The sequence below is a fragment of the Notolepis coatsorum genome (assembly GCF_963971535.1).
Source record: "Notolepis coatsorum genome assembly, contig: SCAFFOLD_536, whole genome shotgun sequence".
NCBI lineage: Eukaryota > Metazoa > Chordata > Actinopteri > Aulopiformes > Paralepididae > Notolepis > Notolepis coatsorum.
The window spans coordinates 71,201-90,423 of NW_028173168.1; the positions used below are offsets into that span (position 1 = coordinate 71,201).

The 19,223-nt window shown below is 41.3% G+C and overlaps 1 protein-coding gene across 4 annotated transcripts; it reads left to right on the top strand.

Moving 5' to 3' along the window:
* Positions 1-4,398: 4,398 nt before the first annotated feature.
* LOC311247859 (macrophage mannose receptor 1-like) lies at positions 4,399-11,249 on the top strand. Of its 4 annotated transcripts, none has more exons than XR_014620887.1 (5): positions 4,399-4,497; positions 5,268-5,460; positions 6,166-6,249; positions 7,622-7,742; positions 10,923-11,249. XR_014620887.1 is itself a non-coding variant. In XM_084338847.1 (4 exons), the coding sequence occupies exons 1-4, from the start codon at positions 4,494-4,496 to the stop codon at positions 10,924-10,926; spliced, it is 285 nt and encodes a 94-aa protein (XP_084194973.1). In that variant the 5' UTR covers positions 4,399-4,493; the 3' UTR covers positions 10,927-11,249. The 4 variants fall into 4 exon arrangements, 1 of the variants encoding a protein (XP_084194973.1); XR_014620888.1 differs by having other exon boundaries at positions 7,622-7,734; XR_014620889.1 differs by having other exon boundaries at positions 7,648-7,742.
* Positions 11,250-19,223: the final 7,974 nt, after the last annotated feature.

Below are 19,223 nucleotides of genomic sequence, written 5' to 3' on the forward strand. Positions count from 1 at the left end.
AAATAGACTATTACTGACTTAATAGAAATATGTCGCACTCGACGGTATAGCGCCAAACTCTGACAATTCAGTTATTAATTCGCACGCGGTCTCAATGCTCTATTTGGGGCCAAACAGGCCATACTTCACCGCACGGAGTATCGTGGGTGAGGCTTCAACTTATTGGGTAACAACACTAAGTTTCTCTAAGACTAAGTGCTTCTGTATTCACCTGCGCCATATTTATATGCACGGCGAACAATCTAGTGCCAACCTCATTTCTGTCTCGTATTCTTGGGCAAGGCCGGGCATGTACAGACATGTCTTGACGGTGGCTTTGAACCTGACTCTGGAGGCATGGCCTTGGCGCCTGTGGACCGCTGTCCAATAGGAGAATGAAATATTATGGTCTGTACTAGGCTAAAGGGATATTCCGTGTATATGTACAAGGAATATACAAGGGATATCAAACGATATACAAATATTATGCAATATATATCAATCAATAAATATATATATTCGGTTTAATCTGATCCTTTGTAACAGTAGTAGTAGTAGTAGTAGTAGTAGTAGTAGTAGTAGTAGTAGTAGTAGTAGTAGTAGTAGTAGTAGTAGTAGTAGTAGTAGTAGTAGTAGTAGTAGTAGTAGTAGTAGTAGTAGTAGTAGTAGTAGTAGCGTGACAATTAAAACTCTTGACTTGAGTAGTAGTAGTAGTAGTAGTAGTAGTAGTAGTAGTAGTAGTAGTAGTAGTAGTAGTAGTAGTAGTGGTAGTGGTAGTGGTAGTGGTGGTGGTGGTAGTAATGGTGGTGGTGGTGGTGGTGGTGGTAGTGGTGGTGGTGGTGGTGGTATTAGTGGTGGTGGTAGTAGTGGTAGTGGTAGTAGTAGTAGTGGTAGTAGTAGTAGTAGTAGTAGTAGTAGTAGTAGTAGTAGTAGTAGTAGTAGTAGTAGTAGTAGTAGTAGTAGTAGTAGTAGTAGTAGTAGTAGTAGTAGTAGTAGTAGTGGTAGTGGTAGTGGTAGTGGTGGTGGTGGTAGTAATGGTGGTGGTGGTGGTAGTGGTATGGCAAGCCGTTTTAACATTTATTCCCATTTTCTAGCTAGCTGGGTACCTAGCTAGCTCATTCACAAGGACAATTTTGCGAATGAACTAGCTGGGTACCCAACTAGCTCATTCGCAAAGATGACCTAGCTAGCTGGGTACCCAGCTAGTTCAATCACAAAGACACATTCGCGAATGAGCTAGCTCACTACCTAGGCTGCAAATGTGTCAGCTAGCTGGGTACCCAGCTAGCTAGGTAGCACGTGTCTTAGCTAGTTAACTAGCTGGCTTTGTCCCATAGGCTTTACACCAAATTTTGCCTCAGCTAGTAGCTAGCTCATTCGCAAAATGGTACTTGCGAATGAGCTAGCTGGGTACCCAGCTAGCTAATGTGTCAGCTAGCTGGGTACCCAGCTAGCTCATTCGCAAGGACCATTTTGCGAATGAGCTAGTTGGGTACCCAGCTAGCTAATGTGTTTTTGCAAATGAACTAGCTGGGTACCTAGCTAGCTCATTCGCAAGGACCATTTTGCGAATGAGCTAGTTGGGTACCCAGCTAGCTAATGTGTTTTTGCAAATGAACTAGCTGGGTACCCAGCTAGCTCATTCACAAAATAGTCCTTGTGAATGAGCTAGCTAGGTACCCAGCTAGTTCATTCGCAAAGACACATTAGCTAGCTGGGTACCTAGCTAGCTCATTCCCAAAATACTCCTTGTGAATGAGCTAGCTAGGTACCCAGCTAGTTCATTCGCAAAGACACATTAGCTAGCTGGGTACCCAACTAGCTAGCTTGTCTTTGCGAATCAGCTAGCTGGGTAGCTAGCTAGCTCATTTGCAAGGACACATTTGTGAATGAGCTAGTTGGTTAACCAGCTAGCTGATTCATGAGTGTTTGGGGGCGGGGGGTGTTGGTGTTTGGGGGCGAGGACCAGGCCAGCAAGGCCTCACCTCCATACTAGTATAGCTGGGCAGGCATAACAGAGTGTGAATGAGCTAGTTCGTTAACGAGCTAGCTCATTCGCAAGGACACATTTGTGAATGAGCTAGTTCGTTAACCAGCTAGCTCATTCGCAAAGACCATTTTGTGAATGAGCTAGCTGGGTACCCAACTAGCTCATTCGCAAAGATGACCTAGCTAGCTGGGTACCCAGCTAGCTAATGTGTCTTTGCGAATGAACTAGCTGGGTACCTAGCTAGCTCATTCACAGGAACAATTTTGCGAATGAACTAGCTAGGTACCCAACTAGCTCATTCGCAAAGATGACCTAGCTAGCTGGGTACCCAGCTAGCTAATGTGTCTTTGCGAATGAACTAGCTGGGTACCTAGCTAGCTCATTCACAGGAACAATTTTGCGAATGAACTAGCTAGGTACCCAACTAGCTCATTCGCAAAGATTACCTAGCTAGCTGGGTACCCAGCTAGTTCATTCGCAAAGACACATTTGCGAATGAGCTAGCTCACTACCTAGGTTGCAAATGTGTCAGCTAGCTGGGTACCCAGCTAGCTAGGTAGCACGTGTCTTAGCTAGTTAACTAGCCGGCTTTGTCCCATAGGCTTTACACCAAATTTTGCCTCAGCTAGTAGCTAGCTCATTCGCAAAATGGTACTTGCGAATGAGCTAGCTGGGTACCCAGCTAGCTGACACATTAGCTAGCTGGGTACCCAGCTAGCTCATTCGCAAGGACCATTTTGCGAATGAACTAGCTGGGTACCCAACTAGTTCATTCGCAAAGATGACCTAGCTAGCTGGGTACCCAGCTAGTTCATTCGCAAGGACCATTTTGCGAATGAACTAGCTGGGTACCCAACTAGTTCATTCGCAAAGATGACCTAGCTAGCTGGGTACCCAACTAGTTCATTCGCAAAGATGACCTAGCTAGCTGGGTACCCAGCTAGTTCATTCGCAAGGACCATTTTGCGAATGAACTAGCTGGGTACCCAACTAGTTCATTCGCAAAGATGACCTAGCTAGCTGGGTACCCAACTAGTTCATTCGCAAAGATGACCTAGCTAGCTGGGTACCCAGCTAGTTCATTCGCAAGGATCATTTTGCGAATGAGCTAGTTGGGTACCCAGCTAGTTCATTCGCAACCTGCGAATGAACTAGTTGGGTACCCAGCTAGTTCATTTGCAACCTGCGAATGAACTAGCTGGGATGAGTAGCAACGTCTGGGGGCGGACGTCTAGGGGCGTGGTACATGACGTAGCTGCTGGTATTTGCATTTCAATGATAGGGCACATTTGATTGGGTCATTCTGAAGTCTGGGGGGCAGGGCTAGGCATACAGAAATACGCTACAGCCCTTTCCGTGCACGGTTCTGTTTATAGTCCCCAGCTCAACAAATTATGTGTTTTAAAATATGTTGCGACCGTCGGATTGTTGTTCAAAACGGAGGGATACTAGCTAAGGTGTGCGGGAGTTGGCGTATATAAGTTGATTGCTTTAAAACGGAGAGAAATGTCGTATTTACGCTGTTTAAAACGGGCTGATGGACGAAAATCTTTGGTTTTAGCCTAACGTATGGGGTGGTGTTCAATTCGCGAGCGGGTAAGGGGCCTACGTAATGTTTAAAGAACAACATCTAAGGTTATATGGAATTTACAAATCTAGATGTGAAGAAAGATTTTGAAAAGATGTTTTAATTTTCTTTTAAATTAGATAAGTTGCCGATGAGGAATCGTAAAAGGACGTGGCGAGGAGAGATGACGTGTGTTCGCTTCGGGTTTGCGCGATGAGCTCTGGGTATCGTAGTTTTAGTGTTTGTGAATGTTAAATGTGGGGAATGTTTGTGCTGCTGTGACACATTAAAGAACAACATCTAAGGTTATGTGGAATTTACAAATCTAGATGTGAAGAAAGATTTTGAAAAGATGTTTTAATTTTCTTTTAAATTAGATAAGTTGCCGATGAGGAATCGTAAAAGGACGTGGCGAGGAGAGATGACGTGTGTTCGCTTCGGGTTTGCGCGATGAGCTCTGGGTATCGTAGTTTTAGTGTTTGTGAATGTTAAATGTGGGGAATGTTTGTGCTGCTGTGACACATTAAAGAACAACATCTAAGGTTATGTGGAATTTACAAATCTAGATGTGAAGAAAGATTTTGAAAAGATGTTTTAATTTTCTTTTAAATTAGATAAGTTGCCGATGAGGAATTGTAAAAGGACGTGGCGAGGAGAGATGACGTATGTTCGCTTCGAGTTTGCGCGATGAGCTCTGGGTATCGTAGTTTTAGTGTTTGTGAATGTTAAATGTGGGGAATGTTTGTGCTGCTGTGACACATTAAAGAACAACATCTAAGGTTATGTGGAATTTACAAATCTAGATGTGAAGAAAGATTTTGATTTCTGTTAAATTAGATAAGTTGCCGGATAAATTGCTATCGTTTTACCGGAAGTGGTCACGGACTCACGGCTTCTCAAACTACATTGTTCTACCGTCAACAATGTATTGAATGATCGGGAGAAACACACATCAAAATGGGTGAGTAAATAAGCTGACAATATTAGCATAGATGAATAAATAGCTAACGTTATCCAGTTGACATTACAGATCATAGCTTTCATAACGTCAGCTAACGTTAACGAAAGTAGAGTAGGTAAACACGTTCATGTTAGCTGTACTGGTTGTTCATAGCTTGCTAGCTAGCTAACGTTACCTAACGTTAGTATATCGATAGCCTAATTTAACGTTAGCTATTTATCCATACTCTAACTACAGTAAATGTCTGGATGTAACAGTACTGTATATCTGTATGTCGTGTATGTCATGATGAATTGAAAATGGGGACCTGATGTAAACAAGACTTTCTATCTCTCTGTTATGCAACCCCAATTAGCAGTTGTTTTTACTGTATTTATTCTGCAATCTTAAATAAACAAATCAAACCTTAGCTAATTTCCCCCCATGATGTGATTGATTGAAAACGTTATTAACAGATTGCAGAATGGGTACAATACAGTACGGCTAAATTCACACAAGTACTAAAGATGCAGTTTATGACATAAAGATATACAGTACTTTGTAAGAAAACGAGATAATAAAATATATATACATCCGAAGGGGACTATATTATTCTCATGTACAATGAAGTTGTGATATTTTCTGTATTGTCGCAGTGAAAGGGTTAACCCGTTGGTAGTGTGGTAGTGAAAGGGTGTATGTATCTAGCTTTTTAAATCCATTTCAAGGTACATTCACACACTGTCATACTTTTGTTTCTGAAAGACAACTACTGTTTCATATTGTGTCAGATTCTCAGATAGTGGTCCCCGCCACAACCGTGTCACCTAGTACTTTCTACAAGCTGGGCAATGACTCCTTCAAACTGGTGGCCCAGAAGATGAAGTGGGACGAGGCCAGGAGGCAGTGCCAAGCAGACGACGCATATCTGGCCAATATCCTGAACCCGATAATACAAGCCTTCATTACCCTGCAGATCCATAAGTTATTATCCATAAATTATTATTATTATCTCTGTGTGTGGCGTTAGGCGCTGAGCGTGGCACGAATAAATTATTTTTCAGCCCGCTTTTGTATCGTGCATAAGAACACAAATACTCTCGATAATCTATAGTTTATTTGAAAACTATTCATAAATCAGCCGGAAAATGACAATGTGTTTTGTGTATTCCAGTAAATGGCTATTTTCGTGGAATTTCTCTGAAATTACTAGAACTCTCCGAAACTATACTCGTATTCAAAACGGTATAAAACGGAAATGTACTGATGAAAAAACAATCCGTTTTGTACATCTTTGACTGCAAGCAAGTCATTGATAAGCGACGGGTGTATTAGACACATAGCCATAATTTAAGATATAGTTTATGCATTCGCAAATGTGCTCGTCCTCCCATTGATTAACGTGGTGGCATCCAAGCGATAAATTGTCATATCCGGCTGGCAACCAATGTGTTAACCCTTTCACTGCCACACGACAGAAGGTTAACCCTTTACTATCACGCAACCGACGGCGATGCTCCATCATTAGCTCTGCATCCGTGGAGCTAATGATGGAGCATCGCCGTCGGTTGTGTGATAGTAAAGGGCTAACCTTCTGTATTGTCACAGTGAAAGGGTCAAGGACACTGGGTCAGACAGTTGTTTGTTCACAGAGGATCTTGTTCTCTCTTGTGACTTCTCTTTTCTCAGACTGGCGGCCGGTTCAAGTGGGTGGACAACTGGCCTCTTTCCTAGTCAAGTCAAGTCAAGAGTTTTAATTGTCACGGCATACAGGTATACAATGAAATGCGGGTGGTCTTGCCCGCAACGATGTGCAATACAGTGGTACAACATATAATAGAATCCAATAAAAAAAAAAACATAGTGCAATAAACAGGTACAGGTAACATGGTGTGACATCTCGGTATCTGTACATAGTTATTTACAGAGCATGAAGGACATGCTACACCAAATGGGGGAGAAACGAGCCTACAATGAACGACGCCTGTGTCAGGGCTCTACAGTGCGAGCAAATTGCTCGCATATGCCCCTAAAAATATGTGTGTGCGAACCTGCAAAATCAAGTACTCGCACGGCGTGCGAGTGGGGCCGGCGAGTGCAGAGTACAGCCTCATTCGTCCTTTTTTTTCTCCGCTGCGAGAATCGTTAAAAAACTACAAGTCCCACAGTTCACAGCCGCATAAACGTTCCAATCACAGTAGAGTTTCCTGTGGTCACGCGACTGGAAACTGAAAGTAATTTTTAGCGTCAGCATAGATATATCTATGAGCGTCAGTGTCTGAGTCAGACAATACAGCCATGTATTGCCCATTCATTTTTATTTTGCGCGAAAGATACCGGAGAATGAGAAGTCAGGCGAGGCAGCTCATGTTACAGAGGTGATAGTTAACCAAGATACTGACGCTAGCCAGCATGCTAGCGAGGCTACACCCACTACTACCCCCACTGTAGCACCCAATGTACCCACTGTAGCTAACTAGCTAATGAAGCTACACCCAATGTACCCACTGTAGCTAACGAAGCTACACCCAATGTACCCACTTTAGCTAACGATGCTACACCCACTGGAGCCGGAGGGAAGACATACAAATTTAACGTGAATTGGCTAAACATTTTCCCATGGCTAGAGTTGGAAAACAATGTCATGTTTTGTAAATATTGCAGAAACAGGCAGGCAATACGCCCTTTGTGTCGGGAAACCCGCACCTGAAGAGATTCGGTAGTAAAACACAACGTCTCGCGGCGGCACATCCAGTCATCCAGTGTAGAGATTTGTACATATTGAGAAAGGAGAGACCATCCTTGTGAGTTTGTTTAGCACACACACACAGTGTGGGCCAGTGACTTTGGTGCTATTGCACAGTTCCGTTCCCATTTGAACATGCACATACAGAGTACTACTATACATGTACATTTATTTTTGTTTAAAAAATGTGAGTTTGTTTAGCACACACAGTGTGGGCCAGTGACTTTGGTGCTATTGCACAGTTCCGTTCCCATTTGAACATGCACATACAGAGTACTACTATACATGTACATTTATTTTTGTTTAAAAAAATGTGAGTTTGTTAATAAACTCAGTTACTAGAAAAAAATTCACTGTGCTCCTAAATTTCTTTGTGTGCTCCTAAATTTTTTCATTTAGGAGCACCTGTGCCCCTAATGAAAAAGGTTAGCGTAGAGCCCTGTCTACATGGACGTGGACCGAACGTGGAAGACGGCAGCATGCAGCAACAGCCACTACTCTCTCTGCAAGAGGTCACCAGGTCTGAATATCTCTATATGATAATAATAATAATAATAATAATAATAATAATAATAACTTAATTTGCATAGCACCTTCACAGCAGTAATGTAGACATAATGGACATAAAATAGACATAGGCATAATATTAGCATGCAATTAGCATAAAATAGTGCAATAGTGCAGTGCAATAAAATCGCTCAATTTTCCAGTACAATAATCACTGTGCATGTAATGAGTATAAGTAGCAGAGTGTATTAAAAGGCTACGGTGAACGAGGTACGTATTTAGCTTACTTTTGAAAATATTTAGTGATCTAGCCTAATGTCCATAGGGTGTTCCATGGCTTTGGTGCATCATTCGCAAAGGCTGCCTCCTTGATTTTCTTTTGGCTGTGGTTGGGAACCTTCAATAAACCAGTAGTCATTCATTAATTTGGCCGTCCTCAGACGGGTTCGCCAGTGGAGATTCCAATCATCCCGATCCTCCATACATCCGACCAGTTGCGTAGGGCTCTCCACACCTGCGTCCTTCCTCAGTATGTCTACATATGTCGGCGTGGGACATCCTCTTGGTCGTCGCCCGTGTGTTGACTCCCAGAGCACTAGCTTGCTAGTCGGAAGTACGTGGTGTCGGTGGCAGTGACCTGCAAGTTTCATCCTCCTGGATGCCACCTTGTCGCTCAGCCTTGGTAGTCCCCCGTACAGATGCTTGTTGGTTACATGCTCATTCAGTACGCAGTTTCCCGCCTGATCTCAAACCTACCGAAGTCGGCCCATGTCACCCCACTTCTTAGGGACCTGCACTGGCTCCCCATTGCCGCACGAATCCGCTTCAAGGCCCTCGACCAGGCATATCGTGTGGCAAAGGGAACCGCTCCCGCCTACCTCCGGTCAATGGTCTCTAACTACACACCCTCAAGACCCCTATACGCTCTGCATCTTCCAGCTGCCTCAGACCTACTCCTATCCAAGCTCCGGGAGGGTCATCAAAGAGAAGCCGCCTATTCTCAGTCCTTGCCCCATAATGGTAGAACGAACTTCCCACCACAGTTAGGACAGCCGAAACTCATCCAATCTTTTGCTGTCGACTAAAGACACACTTCTTCAACCAATATCTGAAATACAATTAATAAATATATCTAACCCTAACTAACCTTACTGTCATGCACTTGTCCTAATATACTAACCCAGTGGTTATTCCTAATACCATTATTTATTGTTAACTTGTACGAAAGGGGTACTAGAACTAGCAAACTCTTCCACACAATTCTCAAACAATGCAAGGGGAATTGAGAACATAATAACTAACATTCTCACATAGCAAGTGAGAAAATGAAGAACAACTGTGAAAATTAAGAACAACTGTATTTCAGCAAATGTACTTCATTCAAACACTCTCTGAATGAACACTCTCCATATCTCTCTCACACTCTCTCCATCTCACACACTCTCTCTCTCTCTCTCTCTCACACATGCACAAAGTGTAACAGGCGAGGGATAATACAGTTCAAACAAATAAGTGTATTTCTCTGTCTTGTCAGATTCTATCTCTCCCCCACTGTGTCTCTCCCTCTCCATCTCTCTCCCCCCTCTCTCTCCTCTTTCTCTCTCCCTCTATCTCCTTCCCTTTCTCTCTCCTTCTCTCTCCCTCTCTCTCCTTCCCTTTCTCTCTCCCTCTCTCTCTTCCCCCTCTCTCTCCCCCTCATTCTGTCTCTCTCACACACACACACAAATTTTGCGTGGGCTGATCCATAGTGGGCGAGTGCCTGCGGTCAACCGCGGTGGCGATCAAACTAAAATATTTTTATTGTTTGCGGTTAATTTGCGACCTGGTTAGTTAAAATACAAATATAATTAGCATAATACCGCCGATATCCTGCATCAAATCCCGACTCTTTCCAGAGGGATCTTCTTCCAATCAAATAAAGTCTAATCCGACGGCAGTAACAGCATAAGGATGAATGAATAGTGATGTGGATGTAAATCAACAAAACACTTGTAGTTAGGGCTGGGCGATATGGCCTAAATATGATATCACGATATTTTCTGACCTTTCGGCGATACACGATACACATCACGATGTTTTTCTTTTTTACCCCAAACAATTCATTATGAGGCTTACCAAGACAGTATTTGAGTTTGCAAGCTAACATTAAAGACAAAATAAAATACCCATGCATTTAGCATTTTTATATTAGATTTAGATTATTAGATTATATATTGCATATGAGATATTATATGATTTAGATATGAAATATGATGAATTGAAAATGGGGGACCCTGATGTAAACAAGACTAAAGTCTTTCTCTGGTCTGCATCCCCTTAACAATTGTATGTATTGAGCTGTACTGTACCCATTCTGCAATATGTTAAAGTTTTAAATCAATCAATCAATCAATAAATAGCATTTTAGCATTTTTATGAAACTACTGTATATATGTATGTCTCTAAATGTTTTGATGAATTGAAAATGGAGGACCCTTATGTAAAAAAGCCGAAAGTCTTTTTCTGGTCTTCATCCTCCTGTACTGTATTGTACCCATTCTGCAACCTTTTAATACAGTTTTCATTCATTCATTCTGACGGAAACATAATCATTTTGATTGACAGTCGAGTCTGCCAATGACGTCACACCGCTTGCACCCGCCCTGCTGTTCTTAGCACCAATCGGCAAGCGTTTGACTTCCTGAATGTCCCGTGTGCTAAACATCAACAAAGCTACTAACGTTAGCTCCCCGCGGCCGTCGAGTAGGAGACCAGTGCTTGACTAAATGAGGCATAATGATTTTACTACAACGAATGTTATAATAAAAGCCTTTCCATACATCTGTCTGATTGAAAACTTTATTAACAGACCGCGGAATGGGCATATCTCAGCACAGGCTGAGATATGAACGAGTAACGTGTGGACAGATTGACGCGACACAATCCTCTTGGGCAAAACATCACGATATCCACGATACGTTGAAAAAGTATCGTTAATGAACTGTACCCGATATTTATATAATATCGTCATATCGCCCAGCCCTACTTGTAGTCCATTCTAGAAGTGACGGAAGGCTTTGAGAAACGAGTGTTCAGTCGCTCGGTATAGTGTGTGGCTACTTACCAGCTTTCGCTATGCGAAACTTAATTTAGTCTCTTGAAACCTGTTTTTTCATGCATTAGTATTATCTCATCCCGATTCTCCTTATTTCAGGTGAGTGGCACTGGATCGACAACAGCGTCGTGGACTACACCAACTGGAAAGTCGGGTATCTCATGATGCAGCAGTTAAGGTGTTGATACCATTCAGCACCACATATCTGTGTGAAGCTGGCTTTTCATCCATGACGGCTCTGAAAACAAAATATAGGGCCAAGTTGAGCCTTGAGGATGACATGCGTGTTGCCTTGTCAAAGATCTCCCCACGTATTGACCGTATTATTAGCCGGCAGCAGCAGACCTCGCATTGAGCTAGAAATTTCCACTGAGTGAACTAGTGCTTATTTTCTGTATTTATTTATATTTTTTGAGAAATGGTAACTTGGTGATCCTTTTCTGTATTTAAAAATAATACATGATTTTCTGTTTTTGAGAAATGGTCAAACTTATCCAAATATGCTATTTTTATGGAGAACAGTGCAGTGCAGCTGCAACAGATAGCACTTTAGTGATCCTTTTCTGTATTTAAAAAAAATACATGATTTTCTGTTTTTGAGAAATGGTCACACTTATACAAATATGCTATTTTTATGGAAAAGTGTGCAGCTGCATGTGCAGCTGCAACAGATAGCACTTTAGTGATAATTTTCTGTAATTATTAATGCTATTTGATTTACTAATAACTACAAGCAGTGTAATGTCAACAGTACTAAGCCATTTAGACCTGAAACACCTGTTAATAATGCATTATATAGCCTGCATATACACACAAATGTGTTTCCCGGTTTCTTAAATAAACATTATTTTTGAAAGCAAGCACTTTTGTCATCATTGTAGCAAAAAAGACAGGACCGGAAAAGTCTTTATCGTATGTAGGGGTGACCCCCCCCCCCCCCCAACCACCTCCAATGTACAGTCCCCCCCCCCACCCCACCTACCCAACCTCCTCCAATGTACAGTTTCTACGTCAAATGTATATACTCTCTTTTCTGGACTATTTTTGTATCACAAACGGTACTGTATTTGCAAATCTGGTAAATCTGGTATGTCATAAATGTATAGATGTAGCAGTACTGTCTATCTGTGTGTCATGTATGTCATATATGTCCTGATGAATTGAAAATGGGGGACCCTGATGTAAACAAGACGAAAGCCTTTCTCTGGTCTGCATCCCCTTAACAATTGTGTGTATTGAGCTGTACTGTACTGTACCCATTCTGCAATATGTTAATACAGTTTTCAATCAATCATTCGGTCATGTTGCATTGCAACTACCGCCCTGTTTCTATTCTTATCTCCATCTCGAAAGTCATGGAAAAAATAGTCTACGAACAGGTCGAAAAGTACCTAGCGGAAAAAAATCTAATCTACGAATTCCAATCTGGCTTCAGAACATCCCACTCCACTGACACATTGATTGATTGAAAAGTTTATTAACAGATTGCAGAATGGGTACAGTACAGCTCAATACATACAATTGTTAAGGGGATGCAGACCAGAGAAAGACTTTCGTCTTGTTTACATCAGGGTCCCCCATTTTCATTCATTCATCATCAATTCACCTGCTCTATTTGAACGACCACATCAAACAAGAGGTGGACGCAGGCAAATACTGCGGCATGGTCATGCTGGACCTACAAAAGGCCTTCGACACTGTCAATCACTCCATTCTGATTGAGTGAGCTGGATGCAATCCTACCTGCAGCTGTGTTTGTCGACGGTGACTTGAAATGCAAAGCAGTTGAATATATATATATTCCATGAAATATGACAGAATCAACAGACGAATATTTATGTGGCGATAAAATACAAGACTTTGAATGCGATATCGACCCAGAAAGACGTGTTTAATTCCATTGAAGCCAATTGTAATTATTATACGGAGTAACAATTTAGTGAATGTATAGTATTAGATAACACATTTTCGTTAATACATTTCAAGGGGGGTCTATGTAGAAGACGTCAATGCTGCTTACAATACTTTTTTGAATATCTATCGGACACTTTACGATAGGCACTGCCCAATGGTTCAACATAAACAAAAAAGTAATGACAATATAAAACCATGGATAACAAAGTGGTTAGAGAATGCATGTAAAAAGAAAAACAAACTATAGAGATTTGATCAAATGTAGAAAAAAGGCTGCTGAAACTAAATACAAAGTGTATAAGAATAAGTTAGTATTCATTATGAGATGGGCCAAGAAAGATTATTACAATAGATTGTTAGGCGGAAATAAAAATAATAAATAAGGTAATGGGAAATAAATCAGCGTCCATAAAAATGCCTAGCCATTTCATTAGTAATAGTAAGACTATAAAAAACATGAATGAGGTGGTTAATGAATTCAACAATTTTTTTGTGAATGTGGGGCCAAATCTGGCAGATGCCATTCAAAAACACGATGAACCATTACAGGAAGGATGGAGAGGAGATAGTAAAGTACTGCAGTCTATGTTTTTGGGAAATGTCAGTGAAGCAGAAATCATATCCATTGTATCAAAGTCAAAGAATAAGACATCCATTGACAGTGATGGGATAATAATAATTTTATTTGTATAGCACTTTTCATACAGAGGTTGCAGTTCAAAGTGCTTCACAACAGTAGAACATACAGGCATAAGCAAGCATAAAAAAAATTATAAGAACATTTAAATACAAAGAGATAGAGATACAGTAATACAAATCTAGTCCCTTTGCAGGTTGATGTGAACACAACATGCAAAGAACATGCAATACAAAGATAATAAACATACATACTAATTGTGTAGTAGTTATTATTATTGTATTAATATTCTACAGTATCGGCAGATCGCTGCCATCTCAAATGAATCTTCTGTACATCCCTGCAAGAAAGCCATTGAGAATATATATACTGTGTTATTTAATTTATTTAATCCATATGTGTTGTCTGGAAGCACTTTGCCGTATTCTATTATAATATTTTTTTTGTTTGTGTTTTATGTTACATACGTCTGGTGGCAATCAATTTCCCCCTTTGGGGATTAATACAGTATATTCTCTCAAATCATTTTCAATTCTCCGTTTTCTATCAACAAATCTCGCATATCCTTGTCAGACAGATTGCCATACATGTCCTATTACATTCTAACATTTCTCTACTCTACTACTGTAACGTTGAATCTTGAGACACAACTATATTTGAAAGGAACTGCAAACTTGAACCACGGCCGTGACGTATGTTCGCTTCCGGTTTGCGCGATGAGTTACTGTATAAACGGTTTCCATCTAGTCCCTTTGCAGGTTGATGTGAACACAACATGCAAAGAACATGCAATACAAAGATAATAAACGTACATACTAATTGTGTAGTAGTTAGTTATTATTATTAAACACTAAAACTACGATACCCAGAGCTCATTGCGCAAACCAGAAGCGAACATACGTCAACTTTCCTCGCCACGTCCTTTAACTATTCCTCACCGGCAACTTATCTAATTTAAAAGAAAATTAAAACATCTTTTCAAAATCTTTCTTCACATCTAGATTTGTAAATTCCACATAACCTTAGATGTTGTTCTTTAAACATTACGTAGGCCCCTTACCCGCTCGCGAATTGAATGCCACCCCATACGTTAGGCTAAAACCAAGGATTTTCGTCCATCAGCCCGTTTTAAACAGCGTAAATACGACATTTCTCTCCGTTCTTAAAGCAATCAACTTATATACGCCAACTCCCCCACACCTTAGCTAGTATCCCTCCGTTTTTAACAACAATCCGACGGTCGCAACATATTTTAAAACACATAGTTTGTTTAGCTGGGGACTATAAACAGAACCGGTGTATCCGTATTTCTGTATGCCTACCTAGCCCTGCCCCCAGACTTCAGAATTACCCACTATATATTATATTCTCAATGGCTTTCTTGTTGCAGGGATGTACAGAAGATTCATTTGAGATGGCAGCGATCTGCCGATACTGTAGAATATTAATACAATAATAATAACTAACTACTACACAATTAGTATGTACGTTTATTATCTTTGTATTGCATGTTGTGTTCACATCAACCTGCAAAGGGACTATAATATGGAAACCGTTTATACAGTAACTCATCGCGCAAACCGGAAGCGAATATACGTCATCTTTCCTCGCCACGTCCTTTAACTATTCCTCACCGGCAACTTATCTAATTTAAAAGAAAATTAAAACATCTTTTCAAAATCTTTCTTCACATCTAGATTTGTAAATTCCACATAACCTTAGATGTTGTTCTTTAAACATTACGTAGGCCCCTTACCCGCTCGCGAATTGAACGCCACCCATACGTTAGGCTAAAACCAAAGATTTTCGTCCATCAGCCCGTTTTAAACAGCGTAAATACGCCATTTCTCTCCGTTCTTAAAGCAATCAACTTATATACGCCAACTCCCCCACACCTTAGCTAGTATCCCTGCGTTTTTAACAACAATCCGACGGTCGCAACATATTTTAAAACACATAATATTAGCTAAAACCAAAGATTTTCGTCCATCAGCCCGTTTTAAACAGCGTAAATACGACATTTCTCTCCGTTCTTAAAGCAATCAACTTATATACGCCAACTCCCCCACACCTTAGCTTGTATCCCTCCGTTTTTAACAACAATCCAAGGTCGCAACATATTTTAAAACACATAATTTGTTGAGCTGGGGACTATAAACAGATCCAGGGTGCACGGAAAGGGCTGTAGCGTATTTCTGTATGCCTAGCCCTGCCCCCAGACTTCAGAATGACCCAATCAAATGTGCCCTGTCATTGAAATGCAAATACCAGCATCTGCGTCATGTACCACGCCCCTAGACGTCCGCCCCCAGACGTTGCTACTCATCTCAGCTAGTTCATTCGCAGGTTGCGAATGAACTAGCTGGGTACCCAACTAGCTCATTCGCAAAGATGACCTAGCTAGCTGGGTACCCAGCTAGCTAATGTGTCTTTGCGAATGAACTAGCTGGGTACCTAGCTAGTTCATTCGCAAGGATCATTTTGCGAATGAACTAGCTGGGTACCCAACTAGTTCATTCGCAAAGATGACCTAGCTAGCTGGGTACCCAGCTAGTTCATTCGCAAGGATCATTTTGCGAATGAGCTAGTTGGGTACCCAACTAGCTCATTCGCAAAGATGACCTAGCTAGCTGGGTACCTAGCTAGCTCATTCGCAAAGACAAATTTGCGAATGAGCTAGCTCACTACCTAGGTTGCAAATGTGTCAGCTAGCTGGGTACCCAGCTAGCTAGGTAGCACGTGTCTTAGCTAGTTAACTAGCCGGCTTTGTCCCATAGGCTTTACACCCAATTTTGCCTCAGCTAGTAGCTAGCTCATTCGCAAAATGGTCCTTGCGAATGAGCTAGCTGGGTACCCAGCTAGCTGACACATTAGCTAGCTGGGTACCCAGCTAGCTCATTCGCAAGGACCATTTTGCGAATGAACTAGCTGGGTACCCAACTAGTTCATTCGCAAAGATGACCTAGCTAGCTGGGTACCCAGCTAGTTCATTCGCAAGGATCATTTTGCGAATGAACTAGCTGGGTACCCAACTAGTTCATTCGCAAAGATGACCTAGCTAGCTGGGTACCCAGCTAGTTCATTCGCAAGGATCATTTTGAGAATGAGCTAGTTGGGTACCCAGCTAGTTCATTCGCAAAGATGACCTAGCTAGCTGGGTACCCAGCTAGTTCATTCGCAAGGATCATTTTGCGAATGAGCTAGTTGGGTACCCAGCTAGTTCATTCGCAACCTGCGAATGAACTAGCTGGGATGAGTAGCAACGTCTGGGGGCGGACGTCTAGGGGCGTGGTACATGACGTAGCTGCTGGTATTTGCATTTCAATGATAGGGCACATTTGATTGGGTCATTCTGAAGTCTGGGGGCAGGGCTAGGCATACAGAAATACGCTACAGCCCTTTCCATGCACCCTGGTTCTGTTTATAGTCCCCAGCTCAACAAATTATGTGTTTTAAAATATGTTGCGACCTTGGATTGTTGTTAAAAACGGAGGGATACTAGCTAAGGTGTGCGGGAGTTGGCGTATATAAGTTGATTGCTTTAAAACGGAGAGAAATGTCGTATTTACGCTGTTTAAAACGGGCTGATGGACGAAAATCTTTGGTTTTAGCTATTATTATGCGTTTTAAAATATGTTGCGACCGTCGGATTGTTGTTAAAAACGCAGGGCTACTAGCTAAGGTGTGTGGGAGTTGGCGTATATATGTTGATTGCTTTAAGAACGGAGAGAAATGTCGTATTTACGCTGTTTAAAACGGGCTGATGGACGAAAATCTTTGATTTTAGCTAATATTATGCGTTTTAAAATATGTTGCGACCGTCGGATTGTTGTTAAAAACGCAGGGATACTAGCTAAGGTGTGCGGGAGTTGGCGTATATAAGTTGATTGCTTTAAGAACGGAGAGAAATGGCGTATTTACGCTGTTTAAAACGGGCTGATGGACGAAAATCTTTGGTTTTAGCCTAACGTATGGGGTGGCGTTCAATTCGCGAGCGGGTAAGGGGCCTACGTAATGTTTAAAGAACAACATCTAAGGTTATGTGGAATTTACAAATCTAGATGTGAAGAAAGATTTTGAAAAGATGTTTTAATTTTCTTTTAAATTGGATAAGTTGCCGGTGAGGAATAGTTAAAGGACGTGGCGAGGAAAGATGACGTATATTCGCTTCCGGTTTGTGCGATGAGCTCTGGGTATCGTAGTTTTAGTGTTTAACGAAGACCACTACACTTCCGCGTTACATTGAAATCGGGGAGGAGATTGCGGGGGGAGCATATGAATGAATGTGGACGAGAGCCGTGATGTAAGTGGTTGCCGATACGGCTGTGGGGGTGCTAGAGACATGATCGAATAGACGTTTATGCGCCTCGCTCTCCTGAACACGGCGTGACCCATAACTAATCGATCAGAACTAAATCGGCAGAGAAAAAGCCCATTTTAAAGCACCTATTCCGCATGGACATGCGCAGAGTGCCCATGGAGTCTGGACGACGCGAGATGACGCTCGAATGAATGTGGACTGTTCTATCAGAGGGGGGAGCTTCGTGGCCAATGTCCTTTCAGCCGAACAGGATAATGAAAAAATGATCCCACTAAATGGCCAGACGCGTCTTATGGCGACATCTACAATTACCTCATTGAGTCTCCAGGTAGACTAATGTTTATATTTAAGTGCAGCGGTCTGTAGCCACTTACATGACCATCGAAGCTCCCCCCTCTGATGGAACAGTCCACATTCATTCATAATCCAATGTACAGTGTTGTTTGTACAGTTGTACAGTGTCTGCAACCCCTTAACAATTGTATGTATTGAGCTGTACTGTACTGTACCCATTCTGCAATCTGTTAATAAACTTTTCAATCAATCAATCAATCAAGAGGCTCTATTGTTATGCCTTATTGCCCAACATTACAAAATTGATTATTCTTATTTATACTAACAATGACTAAATTCACACCATTCAAAAGTGTCATTATCACTGTTTTGTTTAGCTAGAATACCTGCACCACAATATAATTTGTGAATTATTAGCCCACTCACCCCCCACAGAGGTGATAAGAGGCATTGAGTTTCAAAAACACACAAATTATTCAAGAACATGCTTGTCAGAGGATGGTTTATTAATCCAGAAATTGTAAGAATTCTATTTACATGATCTATTATGCCAGTAATACTCTCAGTATTCATTCAGTGTACTCATGCATTCACAGGAATATTGTTAATTGTTCAATATATATATACAAAAAAAATGTAATTGTTTAATTTGGGTTAACCTTCTGTCGTGTGGCAGTGAAAGGGTTAAGTGGCACTTTGGTAATTCACATGTAAAATAGAGTGGTTATTTGTGCTTGACAGGTGAACGCCGAACGCTGCCTAGTCAAAGCAAGTCTGAAATAATGTGAAAAAGAGTTCCAGTAAAAGCATTGTAAAAAGTATTTTTTTTTTTGCTGTTTAAAATATATTTTTTCTTGACGTTTCTTTTTATGAAGGAGAGCATGGCGCTGTAATATTATTTAAAGGCACTTAATGCCATTGTAAAATTAAGTGGGAGTGTTGTAATATTATTTAAAGGGACTTGAATGCCATTGTAAAATTAAGTGAGAGTGTTGTAATACAGTACTTTTACCTTACCACTAGATGGCACTATCAGTCACTCTCTTTTTTTTTTTTGCTGCTTAGGCACTCTTTCGAAGTTGGTTTTCGGTTAGAGTTTGTCTTAGAGCATGGCGATAGAACGCCATGATATTCTGTACCCGCAAAAAGCTAAAACAAAAGGCTGGCTGTCACAAAACAGTCACATCTAGAGACCTCAAAACCTACTCTAGCGAGGCCTTTAACCTTGAACTGG